The 16931-nt window shown below is 35.8% G+C and overlaps 3 protein-coding genes and 1 pseudogene across 4 annotated transcripts; 2 read left to right on the forward strand and 2 right to left on the reverse strand.

Annotated features, from left to right (window-relative positions):
- Positions 1-494: 494 nt before the first annotated feature.
- LOC110731748 lies at positions 495-2838 on the reverse strand (annotated as a pseudogene).
- A 7309-nt stretch (positions 2839-10147) lies between these two features.
- LOC110731761 (acid phosphatase 1-like) lies at positions 10148-11746 on the forward strand. Of its 2 annotated transcripts, XM_021911653.1 has the most exons (4): positions 10148-10329; positions 10566-10992; positions 11084-11296; positions 11397-11746. In XM_021911653.1, the coding sequence occupies exons 2-4, from the start codon at positions 10568-10570 to the stop codon at positions 11572-11574; spliced, it is 816 nt and encodes a 271-aa protein (XP_021767345.1). In that variant the 5' UTR covers positions 10148-10329; positions 10566-10567; the 3' UTR covers positions 11575-11746. The 2 variants fall into 2 exon arrangements, with proteins under 2 accessions (XP_021767345.1, XP_021767343.1); XM_021911651.1 differs by lacking the exon at positions 10148-10329 and having other exon boundaries at positions 10408-10992.
- A 95-nt stretch (positions 11747-11841) lies between these two features.
- LOC110731779 (V-type proton ATPase subunit E1-like) lies at positions 11842-13704 on the forward strand. Its single transcript, XM_021911662.1, has 6 exons — positions 11842-12284; positions 12579-12679; positions 12765-12975; positions 13093-13286; positions 13393-13492; positions 13564-13704. Exons 1-6 carry the CDS (start codon positions 12183-12185, stop codon positions 13585-13587), a joined length of 732 nt encoding a protein of 243 aa, XP_021767354.1. The 5' UTR covers positions 11842-12182; the 3' UTR covers positions 13588-13704.
- Positions 13705-15041: 1337 nt separating this feature from the next.
- On the reverse strand, positions 15042-16429 carry LOC110731788. The gene is made up of 3 exons (XM_021911672.1): positions 16093-16429; positions 15457-15639; positions 15042-15321 (listed from the first exon to the last, which is right to left on the reverse strand). Exons 2-3 carry the CDS (start codon positions 15637-15639, stop codon positions 15061-15063), a joined length of 444 nt encoding a protein of 147 aa, XP_021767364.1. The 5' UTR covers positions 16093-16429; the 3' UTR covers positions 15042-15060.
- Between the last annotated feature and the right edge of the window lie 502 nt (positions 16430-16931).

Below are 16931 nucleotides of genomic sequence, written 5' to 3' on the forward strand. Positions count from 1 at the left end.
AGTACCAATAAAACTCATATCACAATATTTCATTTCAAGTGAATTTAACGTAATCTAAATTTAACAGTGGTCCATACATGTTAGAAAAAAAAAAATCATTCACGTTAATAGTTAAAACGAGTCCTACTATCAGCTCACGGATTCCAACACAAAACGTTATGATCAAGTGGATCAACTTAACTTTTATGCTGGGTAGCATAAATATTGGGCCTCTGTTAAGGACCAGTCCAATCCATAACCAACATCACCCTTAAAAACTGGAGATGAGCCAACCAAACAAACACCTGAATTGGATTCTATACCTTTAACTTAGCATATTAAAACCAGAAGCAAAAGCAGAAAATCCAATTCAAATTAAAATTCTCCTCCAGTGATAAATGAAAGCTAATTTTTTCCTTCTAAAAAAGAGCATTTTCGGATGTAATTGCACAGGTAGCCGTTATTGATTTTTCATAGGTAGGTGCTAGGCATAGTTTAGCTACCCAAGAGAATAGTTCAAAACTTAAGTTTATCATAGAGAATTTTCGAATTGCATGGTTTTGTAGAACCTTATAGGTTATTTTTGACATCGACAACATGGTGAAAAGATTATTATAGTAATTCTTTTTTTCATAAACACCTACACATAAAGTTTAGTAATTCAAAATTCCTCATCCCAAAGTTCTTCAATAGTTTTATATCCAGCAGACGCCTTATGCACCATTCCCTCACCTTTATCAAACTTTTCCTGCATTCACACCAAGATTTAACTCAAAACATGTATGAAGTAGGCTTAATACATGATTATGAAATGCAGTAGAATACTTGCCTGCTTAATATCAGCCAATTTACTGAGCAAATTTTGAGGTATGGACCAATTCATCACTTCAAAGTTCTCTTTCAATCTTGCTGCAGTTGAGGTTTTAGGCAATACACTATGAGACATTTCAAGACCCCAACGAAGAGCTACTTGTGCAGGAGGCTTGTTCAGTTCAAGTGCAACCAGGTTGAGAACTTCATTTTCAAGAATATCTTTCTTGTTCTCTTTGGACCCCAATGGTGAATATCCCTAATCAAAGAAAAATTTAATATAAATACTTTCTATCAAAGCGCAAGTTTTAACAAACAACATGTTTATTTATTGATCAAAAGGATGACTACTTACAGATAGATGCACATTCCTTGATCTACAAAATTCATGTAGCTTTGATTGTTGCCACATAGGGTGTCATTCTACTTGGTTCACAGCCGGAGGAATACGAGCAACTTTGAAAAGATCATCTAATTTCCTGACAGAAAAATTACTTACTCCAATAGCGCGAACCTTGCCTGAGTCATACAGCGACTCCATTGCCTTCCATGTGCTAGGGATATCCGTCGGAAGATATCTCTCTGGGTTGGTATAATGCAATCCTCTCTTCTCCTTTACTGGCCAGTGGATCTTCAAAATGGTGATAGCAATTAAGACTAACATTATATAGTATATTCATTGAATATTAAATGAATGAGTAAAACATAACACACTCACAAGGTATAGATCCAAGTAGTCAAGTTGAAGATCACTCAAAGTTTTTGATAGTGCTTTTGGCACATCTTCCGGCTCATGATCAAAGTTCCTATATCATCAGAATAATTATGTCAGTGACAAAAAGGGATCACATGCATTACTAAACAACGTAACGACGTAGACTTCCAAAACTCACCATAGTTTGGAGGTGATAAATAACTCATCTCGCTTGACTGCTCCATTTTCAAAAAGCTCCTTTATTTATAAACTCTTGAACAATTGGAGTAACGTATCAAAAAAAGTACTCGTAAATGTGCTCAATTCTCAAGATGATATAATTTCAACAGTCTTAACTGAGGAAGAAAGCAGAATTAGACGGAGCAACAATCATATAAAACTATAAAAGTACTCGTAAAAAGATAGAAACAAACAAATTTCAAAACATTATATAGATAGAAAAGTTAAATTTAGAGATTGAAAGTTAGAAAACGAAAAAGAAGGAAGAAAAGAGAACGAACCTTAATGGCAGCACCAACAATTTGGGGAGAACATCTAAATGTGCCAAGGCCAACAGAAGGGATTTTAGCTCCAGTGTTTAACTCAAACCATTGTATTTGCCTCTCCATTCTAAACATTAAAAATATTTGAGATACAATCAGTATCGTTTGCTGACATTACAATTTCGGTTTTTATTGGTGCATATGCATATATAAGGCCATTACTTTACGACCTTCCTTTAGAGAAGACTTACCAAATTAAGTTATCAGGCAATATTTTTTGCTAGAAGAAGAATAATCAAATAATCATTGGTCAAGTAGTGTAAATAAAACTCTAAAAACATGGTTTAGAATTGTTTAAACTCTATAATTTATGCTTTTATTATCTGAAAATTTAATTTAATCACCAAAAATATCATTTTAACATAATGCAAACACAATATAATTAAGTAACTTGAATAACACATTTTAAGCCCTAAAATCATGAAAAATCAAGGTTTAAACCCTTAAATTCTCAATTAAATAAATCTGAAAATCAATTTCATATTTTAAACATAAAACTCGTAAATTTGCAATCTTTTGCAATCCATATACAGATCAAATCATAATAAATAATAATCATGGAACAAATCATATAAAAATTGAAGCTTTAAAGGAATTTAAAAAAGAAAAGAGAAAAAGATAGAAAAGGAGGAGAGTGGGGGACCGACTGGCTGGGCGACGGTGTTCTAGGCGATGGTGGCTGCGGTGGCAGGTGCGGCGATGGTCTGGTGCAGCGATTTTTATTTTTTTATTGTGTGTGTTGTTCGTGAATGGGGGAAGCAAAGGGCAACAACAATGTAGTACGTGAGTTGGGGGAAAGAAGAAGAAGAAGAGTGATGGTTTAAATTAAATAAAAATAAAAACTTGTTTGAGCACAAATACACACTAAGGGTTAGAAATAAGATGTAAACTTTGAGGTAATTTGAACTAGGCTTTTAACTTATATGGATAGAATAATGACTAAATAATTTAGAGTTAAATTACTACGAGTATTTTTTTGAAACACCGCCCTCGAATATCCAATTAACATCCACAAAATAACATTTATTTTACAAATTTAAACTCACATATAAACAGAAATAATTAATATCTAACTCGCCCTCACTCCTTCTCTCTATAAACCACCACCACCACCATAAGTGAATTTATTTCACTTCACTTTATCATCTTGACCATCAATCCGAATTTTGTTTAATTTTTGGTCGTTGTATCCTTATTCCAATAGGCACAAGATTTTTGTTGTAAAGAGTTTAGAGCAGGGACTATTGTATTTCAAGCTTATCTTTAGTTATATTTCAAGCTTATCATTGCAATTAAGATCTCGAAGTTTCAATTTTCCTTCACCACCTCCTTTAATTTTACCACCCACCATCACCTCCTTTACCACCACTACTACTAGATCTACCTGATTATCGCGCGGAAATGCTGAGGAGGAGATAAGAGGAAGGTCGTCGTCACCCGAAGCAAGGTTTTTTTTTTTTATTTAAATTTTCTGATACGAAACGCCTTTTTTTTCGGAAATCTAACGCGAAAACGCCTAGAAATTTCGAACCACCGTTGGGCGTTCAAAATTTCTGGGCGTTTAGGGTGAAACGTCCAGAAAATTCAAACACCCAGCGGTAGTTCGAAATATCTAGGCGTTTCTGACATGGTGTTTCTAAAAAATTTATGTTTGAATCGATCTATTTTGATTTCGTTTTTGCATAATGTTCATGCGATACAAAAATACGAAATGAATTTGTAAAGAAGCACAAGATCTTACTGGAATTTGGCACTTTCCTATCCACATTCAAAGAATCTCTTCAAACAAGCATTACCAGCCCACATTATCCAAATTTTGCAATTGTTGTTGTTGTTGTTGATTATGTATTATTATTATCATTATAAAAACCTACAAAGTCAATCGAATTACAAGATTAGTGGGGAGCCAAGATACAATCTGGACCCTCACCCCTCTAGCTATAGCTAACCCGATCCTGTTGAAGATGTGAGTAGCTGCACAAGCACCAACATCCTGAATCCTAGTGAACGCCTGAACCCGCTTCAGCAACGCAACAACATCCTTCTCTAATTCCCCCAATGAAGAAAAGGAGAAATGAAGAAAACCATCGCCAATATCCCTGAAACGCGCCCCATACTTGTCTCGCTTCCATTGAGCCGCAGCCGACACAAGTCACACAACACGACCAGGAACGAAGTCAAACAACCCAGAGTGTGTCAAAGGAGCTGAGAAGACCCCGTCAAGTCAACACATACATCAAGGCCTCTATCCCACGAATAAAGCAACACATCTGCTGGTCGAAGAGCCCCGTCGGTCCCTCTAGTCAACCCAACGTTAACCTCCTTTCTTGCAGAAATCCCAGAGCGAAAACAAATATCAACAAGGGTGTCGCGAACAACGTTATGTCAGTGTTTAATACCCACCATCCCAACACAAGACACTGCATGATCTCCAAATATATCCCCATAAAAAACCCTTGAACAAGCGGAACACGGTGTCAAAACCGAGAACAATGGAACACCCAATTGGTAGCAAAGAACAGAACGGTAAGCTTTACCATTCATAGACTGACCCAATCCCGATACTGGGACCGCCTGCAACCAAGAAGAAGTTTGATCCCCCTGCTGGGACTTCCATAAGGCAACCTGACGCGGAGATAAGGAGAAAGCGGATGTTGCAGAAGTAGTAACCTTCGTGAAATATATATCTGCCAATTTCTTCATGAGTTTGGGGGCAGCGAGCTCACTAAGGCTACGCATAAGGTCAATCTCCACAATCCTATTAAAAAGACTAAGAGCATCATCGAAGGCCGGTCCCGGACCAACAATACCAAAATTGCGAAGAAGCGTAGCCTGAAGACCAGTAGACTGCAAACGTGACGCAAGGAAATCATAGTGTCGAACATCACCCGTAGAATAAACACCCAGTCCACCATAAGCAAAAGGCAAGGTAGCAAGTCGCCATTGCCAATCACTAAAACAGGCCCCGAAGCAGTAACAATGCGCTCCAAAGATGCCCGAAGAGCCACATCAAAAGAAATCTGGCAGCTTAAAAAAGATGAGGGGAACAAGTGCGTATTGCAAAGTAGAGTTTGGAAACCCCAGTACACGCACGAAGTAGTAACAACTCACATTGGGGATCATCAAGTTTAGCAATAGCATCCATAAGCACAATGGTCTTTGACACTCTCTACGAAACATGCTCACCACAGAAAGAGGAATAAAGTAGATCGAATTGCTTGCCTTTTTCAATGCGCAGAGTCACGTATATACAAAGTAAAGTGCTAGTTGGGTATTACAAGCCTAAGATTAAAAGACAACTTTGACTGACAATTACATAGAGTAATATATTATAGATTGATCATATATTATATATTTCACATTTATTGCACATATATATTATGTGCATATATGTACTTGACACATACAATAATATGTGTGCTTTTCATTGATAGATTATTTCGAATTTTCATATCGCTTTTCATATAAAATAATTCAATTTAAATTAGTAATTTTTTTTACCTTTTAAATGTTTGTAACATTAATTTTTTATTTATTTATTTTTTATTTATTTATTTTTTTTTACAAAACTTAAGTGGATCCATTACCTTAAACCTAGCTCCGCTCTTGCTTGTGTGTGTCGTCATTAGAGGATATGGCTGACTACATAAGTTACAAATTTCAATCGCCTGGTCTTGAAAGTTTTTGTTGTCGAAGTGACATCTCAAATAGAGATTAGTAGAAGATATAATGCACTTTTCAATACCAACACCAAAATTTCTTCTTATCATATTTATAGAGAACCTAATCGCGCAACAAATTACGTCATAGGTTGTTATTTTCGTCAGATCCATCAAGGTATAAATCCTTTCTTGGATAATATATATTTATTTATTTATTATTACTTTTGATATGGTAGAGTTTTTTGTTTTTTTTGTTTTTTTTTTTTTAACAATGATATGGTAGAGTTTAGTCTTGAAAGAAGACGTACTCCTCAGCCTTAGTGTATTTTAAAAAATAAAATAATTTCTACCTTACAAAAATTAATTAAAGTAATAAATACTTTTACCAAGGATAAGAGTATTACACTTTTGTTGCTTTCTCTATGTCTCATGTTAAACGTGCGGGTAATACTCTAGCACACCATGTAGCTAGATGGAATACTAGTGATTGTACTGAACGTGTTTGTTTAGGTCCTTTTCCCCAAAGTCTATTAACTTTGGCGGAAATTGATCTCCTTTAATGATTATCCGCAGGTGGTTTCAAAAAAAAAAAAAAAAAGAGTATTACACTTTTATTACCAAACACTTATCCATCTGTTACTAATGCTTTGCTACTCCATATAGGTAACTTTCCTCATTTCAAATAATTGCGTTTACTGTTGTGAAATGTTAAAGGCACCCCCATTAAAAAAAAAAAAAAAAAGCGGTGCATTTTTTGTTTTTGTACTAGTGATGCTATTTTTTTGTAACTCAATTTAAATTTATTTGCCCACACAAAATAGGCAAATAGTATATATTTTGCCATTATACAAGTAATAAATCTATGTACTTGTACATTTTTTTTTTTGAGCAGTGGAAGAAGCACTTAAACATTAATTGACTTTATTTTAAATACTTTACCACTTAGCTAAAATATGACCTCAATGTATTTTAATATTACTTACAATATGTCTAGTCAAACATGGCCAAAAGAATTGTTAAGCCTATCATGTTAACCGACTAGCCACCCCCTCCACGGCTCCACCTAGCTCTCAACTCTCAAGTATGTGGAAAGAAACGCTCGCTTCTTTCCACCACCCACACCACACCACTATTATTGTTCGTTGCATATACTTTTAATTTGAATTGGAAATGATAATATAATAATTGCATTTAGTTAATTAATTGGTGTTTGGTAACAAGTATCACTCCTCCATAGTCAATACCATCACTATTATTGTATGGATGACAATGAAGCTATGAAATAAACACACATAAATATAAGGGATAATGGAGTTGCCAATTTGCAATACTATAAAATACTATTGTTATAACACTAGGCATTTGTTGTATTCGATTAGTGTAGAGCATAGATCTTGAAATATGGAATATAAACATGAGAAAATAAAAGTAAAGGAAGTGAACACATAATAACTAGGAGAGGACTGAGTATTATAAAATTTAAAATACTTTTAAATATGTAATATGAAGTACCTTTTATATCTTGTTAATTAAAAAGGTGTTGAGACAAGCTTCACCCTTGAAACTTAATTTTCTCAAAATCCCTTGCAGATTAAAAGATATATGCGTTTAAATTAACAATTTACCATTCTTCAGGGATTTTATGGAGCAAAAAATAAGCCAGGACAATAGAAGAGTCATCTCCAAAAGCTAGCTCAAGAGGAGGAGAGTCCATTGTCATATATCATATGATTGATGTGGGACTCAAGTCACATACCTTGTAATAGACTGTAAAAGTAATTTTGTGATATGATTTAAAATTGGGGCAAGCGTTACCAAAAGCATAATAAGTAAGCTAAAAAGGTTTTGCAATATTACGGGAAGGTGGAATGTACATGGGTAGTTGTTAAATTTACACTAGCTACTTAAGAATTTTGATGGAGACTTAAACTAAACTAATGGCAATGCAAGTCAACAACATTTTGATAGCTTGTATTGATTTTTGATTGTTAGATGCTGGTGCTGGCGGACAGGTTACAACGTACTCTGAATGTCAATATGTCATCCATTGAAGAATTAAAATCAAAAGCACTTTCATAACTAAATCACAAGATAATCACCCGCAGAGTACGTATAGCGGTAAATTCACTCATTTTTTTTCACTATCACAATGTGTAATAAATACATAGGAGTAATAAAATATAAATGCATGAATGTTTTAGATCAACCAACGGATCGGAGGTAATAATAAGCAGCTAAACTACACTTTGAGAAATCAACCTTTGTTTGGTGATTAATAATTGATATACTCATCAGATTATTTTTAATCAACCTTATCATTATCGTGTCTTGTTACTTTATGTTATCTTGTTGTCGGTAGAGTTTTGGGTAGCGAATAGCGTGTGCCGTGTTGTTTAAGTCAAAACATTTGTGGAATTAATAAATTAATAAGTTAAACCATACTTTGAGAAATCCTTCATTTCTTGACTTGCACAATTCAAACTTAGAAAATCAAATCTAAGATTAGAAGAGCCTACTATAAGAAATTAATAAATCAAAGGGGATTGATTAAAAAAGAAGCTGTATGTATAGTCCAATTGAGTTGGGCTTTTATCAATTTGTAGACTTATTGCTTGTGATGTCTTGATCTAGTAATTTTAGCAATCCCATAAATTTTCTCTTTCAAGTCTTAAAAGGGAGAATGAGGTCATATACTCAAATAGTCCATGTGAGACACTTAAAGGATTCTTTGAGAAAAGTGTGTAGTTAATTAGTAGTTATCACTAATCCATTATCTATATGGCTCAATTCACCATCCATTACTTAAAATGAATCAATAATAATGTATACATAAGTATTAATTACATGATAATTCGACAATATGGTGGTTAATTATCATCCACAAAGACGAACAACTGAATCATCAATTCATCATACATAAACAATAATATTTTGATATTGTTAATTTTTAGGACTTACCATTATAAACTATTAATTTTAATATTGAAATAGGCTTCTTTTTTAGTTTGATGGACCCCTAATTAAGGACAACTACTGTTTTGTGTTTTTCTAGCCGGTCTATTTCATTTTCATGATGTAAATTGGGTGGGTTTGACTTTGACTTTTAAAAAAAAAAAAAGAAATAGTAAAAAGATACCCCATTGATCCATTACATTTTGAATTTGCTCTACAAAAAAATTGAAGTCGGCCAATAATTAAAATGATGGAGGGAGTGCTAAGCGCACTTATTCTCACGGCTAAACCGAAGGGGAAATAAAATACAATCTGTGTTTCGATTTTGTGACATAATTTGGTCTATCTATGTGGCAACTTTCGATTGAGAGAGAGACATTGACATACAAATTTTTTGAAATATTAAGGAGCAGAAAATCTTAAGCTCACTCTTCCCCACTTTGCAGTGCAACAATTGGTAGAATTCATGCCCCTTGGAAGCTAGCTTTTGATAATAAACTAAATGTCACTTTAGGGTCGTCGTCAATTATCAGTGAATTTTTTATGTAACAAATAGTCTCAACTCACATGTGAATTGATTTAACATTATTACATCTGAACTAAACATCTATATGTTTGCAATATGGGAAGGTCAGGTCCAAATATTCTTGTTGGATCTCTCTTTTGAGCTTCTGATGCAAGGTCAAATGATCTAAATTGGGACAATCAATTTTAATGGGGTATTAGCTCCTACAGGATAACTCCTTTTCATCTCGCTTTCTTCAATTTAATATGCTCCTACGGAATAATTCCTTTTCATCTTGCGTTCTTCAATTTAATATGCCTTCTTTTTGAAGTAGATAAAGTGATAATGGAATAAAATCGAGCCTAACACCATAAGTCCATATAACATAATCATGATACCATATACCTTGTATGACAAAATTTTCTTGGGGCTATGTCACGACTAACCCCACCATACACATTTCTTCAAAATCAGCGTGCCCAATAAAAGAGTGTGTTAATGAAATGGATGGAGTATGTTTATAGATAGAAAGTTGAGTGGTTAGCGTTGATTATAATTATATATAACACATCAGAATCACAACAAGTATGACTTGTATGTTGCACTTGAAGATTATAAGGCTCTCAACTTGTCATGCATGTAAAAAGAAAAAACAAAAAAATAGTAAGTGGAAAATGAGAATAATGATGGGGGGATGAATTGAAGGTGGAAGGTGGTTTAAATATTAAAAATGGGAATGGCTGATATGAGGAATATATGTATTGGGTTTCCAATTGCAACAAACATTAGTAATAATAATTAATAATGATACAAGTACTATTTCACTCCTTTTGCTTTCTGACTCCTCCTGCACTTGTTGAGTGCCCTATTCAATTCATGCCAATTCAATATACCATGCCCTAACTTATTAATCAAACTACTACTTAAGAGTTAAGACTCAAATATAGTAGTATTGTTCTTTCTACCTCTTCCTTTTTTTGGCTTTACTTGTCTCAATTCCTCTATCATGTATGTCCTTTAGATGTCTACTTATTAATTATAAATAAATAATACATACCCATCTCAAATCCTCTGCACTCTCATAAAATTATCTCATCCAACAATTCACATACTTTCGTATGTAATTATTAATTAAGCATTAACTATTATATTTTTTTATAGAAGGTAAGTGTGCTATATCTATCATAAATATTTTAAAAGGGAATGAACTTGCACGCAAAAGGCCCCTTTTGAGAAAAAAGGTCTTGTCCAATTAAGTCCATATGCATTGATTTTAATAGAGTTGACTAGTTGAGCACTTGAGTATAATATGTGTTAGTGCTTACATTAGAAGATTCTATATACATTGAGTATTTTTAAATGCATGGAACGAACTTGTAACATGGCATGCATGGTTGCAGCAATGGCAAAATGGAAGAGGGAGGTTTTAGTGATGATATTGTTCTTATTGATCTCGACGACAATTGCCAAGGAAGTGACAAAGGCGAAAGGAGTGAGGCATAGAAAGCGGCATTCAGCGACAGTAGCCCAAGCAACAATAAACGGGACAAGTAGTAATAGTAGTGAAGCCTACTGCCTAAGCTGGAGGATGGCCGTCGAAGCTAACAACATGAGAGGCTGGCGAACCATCCCTACTCAGTGTTGGCGCCATGTCCAAGGCTACATGGTGGGAGGCCAATATTACCGCGATATTAGCTTGATTATTGATCAAATTTATGCTTATTTGGATGGTGTTACTCCCCTTGGTGATGCCTTAGATGCTTGGATCTTTGATGTCGATGACACTTGCCTCTCCAACCTCTTTTACTATCGCGCCAAGCGCTTTGGGTAATTTCCATCCTTGTTGTTTACTTGCCAATAATCTTTATTATTCAATCCGTCTCATTTTACTTGACACATTTGAATGTTTTTTTTCCAGGTGTGATCCATATAACCCAACGGAGTTTAAAACTTGGGCTTCTAAAGGAGAGAGTCCAGCCATTCCTGCCGTGTTGGATTTGTTTAACAAATTGATTGAAGTTGGATTTAAGGTGATCTTATTGACAGGGAGAGATGAAGAGACCCTTGGCGAAGCTACTGTTGATAATTTACTAAATCAAGGTTTTGTTGGCTATGAACGCCTCATAATGAGGTTAGTACATTATTTCTTCAAGTTTTGATCATATACTTGTTGCCATTGAACATGTTGCTAACTTTGATCATATGTGAATCATTGCATTGGACTTGCTTAGGTCGCCGGAGTATAGAGGACAGAGTGCAGTCATGTACAAGTCTGAGATTCGCCGGCAAATAATGGAGCTAGGGTATAGGATTTGGGGAAATGTAGGAGACCAATGGAGTGATCTTCAAGGCAATTTTAGTGGTGATCGAACATTCAAATTTCCCAATCCAATGTACTTCGTTCCCTAATTAATTTTAGGAGTGGTTAAGTGTGTATGTGGCTCTAAAGTTTAGAGAGCCATGTTTGGTGCTAATTTCCTATATGTATGTAAATTTGTGAATGGAGGGGAGATTGTAAACATTCAAAATGTAACTATTTAAAAGCTCAATTTGAACGGAGAATTGCAAACGTGAATAATTTTATTATAATACTCTCCCATCCCTTATTGTTTGAACATGTTTTTTCAGAGTACCAAGTTAAATTAGAAAGTACTTATAAAGATGTAAATTCTAATGATAATATAACCAGGCGACTGAAAGAGGAATTTTTTTGTAAGAGAGGAGAATAATGAAAAATATTAGGTTTCCTCCTCCGAAAAAGAGAAATAAATGGGCTACAAAATTTGATGGTTGGTTAGAAAACAAAAAAAAAAAAAAAAAAAAAAAGGCCCAAAAAGAAATGGGGTACACGTAAGCGTGAATGGAAGAGGAATTATTCAAAAGTTGAACAATCTGCCGGCAATTCGGAAGCATTTCACAACATTATTATAACACAACCAAGATCCCATTTTTCCTTATTCTTATAAGAATTTTACCGCAATTCAATTTTTGTTGTTGTTTCATTAACAAAGAAAAAGATGGACGATGGAGACGTATCAAAGCAGATTCAGCAAATGGTCGAATTCATTCGCCAAGAGGCCCTCGAAAAATCCAACGAAATCTCTGTCTCTACTGAGGAGGTTTTTTCTTTTTCATTTCTGTTCCTAAAAAATGTTCTTGTTCCGAATGTCGTATTTATTTTAATTCCTTCTATCATTTCCGTTTCTAAAAGATGTTCTTGTTTGCAAAGTTGGTTGGACAACGTTCATCATTATTCAAGTCCTTCATGGAATTATTTACTCGTATCATACTTGTTTACTTGTCAATTATTTAATTTAATCATGAAAATAAGTTTGTCTTATTTGATGTAACACGTATGCACATATTTGATACATGAACGATTGGATTTTGGGTGATGTATGCTACATTGTTAGGAATTCAATATTGAGAAATTACAATTAGTTGAAGCTGAGAAGAAAAAGATTAGACAAGATTATGAACGCAAGAATAAGCAAGTCGAGGTTCGCAAAAAGATGTAAGCACCAATATGCAATTCCATGTAAAATTACAGTATTTACTTGAAAATATGTTGTTATTGTTTGATTGTTTCGGCAATGCAGCGAGTATTCGATGCAGCTGAATGCCTCGCGGATTAAGTTCTTACAAGCTCAAGATGGGATTGTGAATGACATGAAGGAAGCAGCTTCTAAGGAGCTTCTTCGTGTTTCCGACAACCCCAATGCTTACTCCTACAAGAAACTTCTCCAAGCCTTTTCTGATGACAAGAATCCCTACAACTACAACAAGCTTCTCCAAGCCTTGATTGTTCAGGTCCTATTTCTTTTTTGTATTATAAGCTCGATTGGTTTTGTTTAGGAATAGAACCTCATTTCATCTTGTAACTGCTGCTAAACTCACTCTAGCATTCTTTTTGATGTTTATTATCAGGGCTTACTACGCTTGAAGGAGCCTTCTTTACTGTTACGCTGCAGGGAGATGGATAAGAAAGCGGTTGAGTACGTTCTCGAGGATTCTAAGAGGGAATATGCTGAAAAGGCTAAAGTACAAGCACCTACAATTACCATTGACGATGTCTATCTCCCTCCACCTCCCTCTGCCTCACAAGAGCATGGTCCCTCATGGTATCTTTTCTTTTGTCTTTATTTTATGGCCAACAAGATATATATATATATATTGTGTTGCCTGTGCTTATGATCCTAATTAAGTTGCTTGTCTTTAATTTGGAAGCTCGGGAGGGGTAGTGTTGGCTTCTCGTGATGGAAAGATAGTTTGTGAAAATACTCTGGATGCACGTCTGACTGTGGCATACCAGCAGAAGTTACCTCAGGTCTGTACTCGTGACAAATGTTTTTGTAGCAACTAAAAGAATTCCTATCTCATTCTAATTTTTCGTTGTAGATACGCAAGCACATTTTCGGATAGAGTTTGTATTGGGTTCAAGCAGGAGGATATCGTTATCAAGCTGGAATTGCACTATCTCTGATTCGGCTTGCTAAAAGGAAGCAAATAATGTATTTATCAAGCCTAGAATAAACAAACATATCCATGCCCAACACTTAACTTTATAAATAGAAATGTGCCATGTTATTGATTGACTGCTTCTTGTCATGTTTTTAGTATGTGCCACGGTGAAGTATGGACCATAGAACGCCACAAGAGAGAGTGAGGGAAGAGAAGTGAGGCTTTGGAAAGTGCATTATAGCGATGTAGAGGTTCTTGTAAGTGGTAATTGTTGCGTGTGTCTGCAAGACTCCAGGGAAATAAATTGACACCAAATAGTCTTACTTTCATGTGATTTGGGCCCTTATTTCCTAATCAATTATTGAGTCTCCATCCCCACATGCATCTATCCATCAAACTACACAACACTTGCACTTCATTTCTTTACGGTGATTGCCGTTCCCACAACTAGAGATTCTTCAGTGATAGCAAGCTGTTTACGTGGAGATGTGGACGGTAAAAATGTATTTGCCAATTAATTGGAGATGACCAAATACTCCCCGTCTTCCAATTGTAACAAACCAATGCTACGTTCATCACGTCATGCCTGGACTTCACGTTGCCAAATAACCAAAACTCTCCAGCTTTCAAACTAAAAAGAAGAGGTATAGCGCCTCCAAACCTTGAAGGATGGAAATGTCTATCAAGCGCCGAATACATACCAGCTGCATCGAAATTTATACATCTACCCCAAGGACCAGTTTTCGGTTCTATCATTTCCCAGACTTTCCAACACTTAGTAGGGGATTGCCTATATATAATACCCGCACCGGTGTCCATTGGTATACAGCAAGTATGAAGTGGTATACACTCAGTATCACTTGCATGATCTTCTGGCCCTGCAAATTGATACATGGTTTCAGCATCTATATCCAAGGCGAAACCAAGATAGTGATGTCTATGAAACCAACAGATATACCCCCCTGCAATAGAAAACGGATTACTCATTAGTGTCTTCTTTGCCTCATCACTCATAGTAATGCCTTGACAGTCAATGGCCCTCCAAGTTTCATCAACACCTATTGTCCATGCCATAACCTTAACTTCAAATCTGGCAAAATAATCAGGATGTGGACGTTCATATTTGGAGACGAAACAAGCATATAAGACTTTGTATTGACCAGAAGAAGGCGCAAATGCTAGAACAGCAGAAGGTTTATGACGAACACATACCCTTGGCAGGGTGAGGGACAGGGGAGGGAGACTGATGTTGGCTTTAGTTACGAGATTCACTACAAACAATTCTTTTGGAATGATGGCATTTTGAAGCAAGAGTAGACCGTTACAAGAACCCAAAATTGTGGCTTCAAATGGAAGCTTAAGTATACTGATAGCACGATCATATGGGTGAACATAAAAGGCCCGCTTTAGCTTAGCATCATGCAGTTTGTGGTCTTAAATAAGGAAACCAGTAGTAGCAGGAGATGACAAGGACTGAAGAAGGTGGGCTCTAATAAAGAGCGGGTTAGTGATTATAGCATTCCACTCCTTGCAAACAAACCTCACAATCTCCTGAAGAACTGAAGCAGGAAGAAGTGATAATATGTGATGCATAATTTCGCTGGGAATAGACGAAATAAATGCTGAATACTTGTCTACCGTCCTCGGCCTCTTGCTGCAAGCAGCAAGTGTTCGATTTTTTCCTGCTCCTGAAACCTGAAAATTTTGACACTATTACAATCCAACAGTGACATGATATATAATGTCACTAGTAATACTTCCTCTATTATAAGAGAAAATTTTGGCTAAAAATTAACATGACCCTAAAAGTTTATGGAGGTGCAAACATACCTCTTTAACATTTCGCCCTTCACGTGCTGCTTGCTCCTGCGCACGCTTCAACGCCTTCATTATCAAGCTTGCTCCACCATCCCCCACTACAGAAGATGACTTTATTTGGTCTTCATCTTCAGGATAGCCACTTCCATTGTTCCTCAGGTTAGGATTCAGTTTTCTGGGATTTTGTTTTGGCATCTGATGAGAAAGCAGTAAAGCAAATTCTCCAATGATATGCTTGACTAAATGAGTTCTCCAAAATAAGCCCCATTAAATGAGTTCTCCAAAAATAAACTTTAATAATCAAGTTCTCTAATAAACTATGCATTATAACACATTCAAAGGTAAAGTTCTAAACCAAACTAAGAAGATATTTGCATGCCAGGGCAGGAGGGGCGGCCGCCTTGGGCCCAGGGAGAAAGGGTCTAATGTCATAGTTCAATCCTATCATTACAGGGTTTTGCAGTACATTAGCAGCCAAATTTGATTCAGTCACCCAATTTTAGGGATATTGGTAAAATAATCGCTGGTTATGACCTTTCACAATCTTAGCATTTAGAAACAATAATTCAGATTTTTGAACCCTACACTTAATGCACTGACAATTAATTTGTGAAATTGACGTGATGATTACAAACAGAAACAACTTACCTCAGAAGCTTCTTCAATGGGGGATACAAGTATTAGAAGGCGCCTCGATTGAACTGCGATTCAACAGAGAACGTGAACTGCGCTTCAATGGAGACCGTTGAGAGAGAGACGGGGGAACAAGAGGAGGAGGTAGGGCTATGTTTTTGATACTAACCCTTGAACCCTTGACCTATTGATACAATATCTTATTTCAACTCTAAGATATGCCACTTAGGTACAAGGAGAGTTAATAGGAGGTAGGGCTATGTTCAACCGTTTTTTTTTTTTTTTTTAAATTTTATTATTATAAAATATAATGGGGGTTATTAAATATCGCCCTCGAATTTCTGACTAACGCCCGCAAATAAAATTTATTTTACAAATTTACCCTTAAATAAAATAAAACAATTCTCACTCCCTCACTCCCAAAACCCTCACTCCCTCTTCTCCCTCTTAAATACAATTCTCTCTCTACACCACCACCACCACCACCAACCACTACTACCACCACCACGTCCCACCCACCACCACGTCCCACCCTCCACCACGTACAAGGGAAGACGCGAAAATGACGAGGAAGGACAAGGGAAAGGCCGTCGTCGAAGGAGTCGCGGAGACAAGGTGAGTATATTTTTTTTTTTATTTTTTTTCTGGAATTGGCGGAAACGCCCAAAATTTTCGCAAATTCTGGGCTGAAACGCCTAGAATTTTCGTTCACCCATACAGTTATACGAAAATCTAGGCGTTTCACCCTAGATCCGTTGAAAAAATTGGGCGTTTCTGCCTTATATTCGTATGCTGTTGCTGTTGTTTATAATTCGAAAAAAACATTCGTATGTTGTTGCTGTTGTTTATTATTG

The sequence above is a fragment of the Chenopodium quinoa genome, unplaced genomic scaffold (assembly GCF_001683475.1).
Source record: "Chenopodium quinoa cultivar QQ74 unplaced genomic scaffold, ASM168347v1, whole genome shotgun sequence".
Taxonomy (NCBI): domain Eukaryota; kingdom Viridiplantae; phylum Streptophyta; class Magnoliopsida; order Caryophyllales; family Amaranthaceae; genus Chenopodium; species Chenopodium quinoa.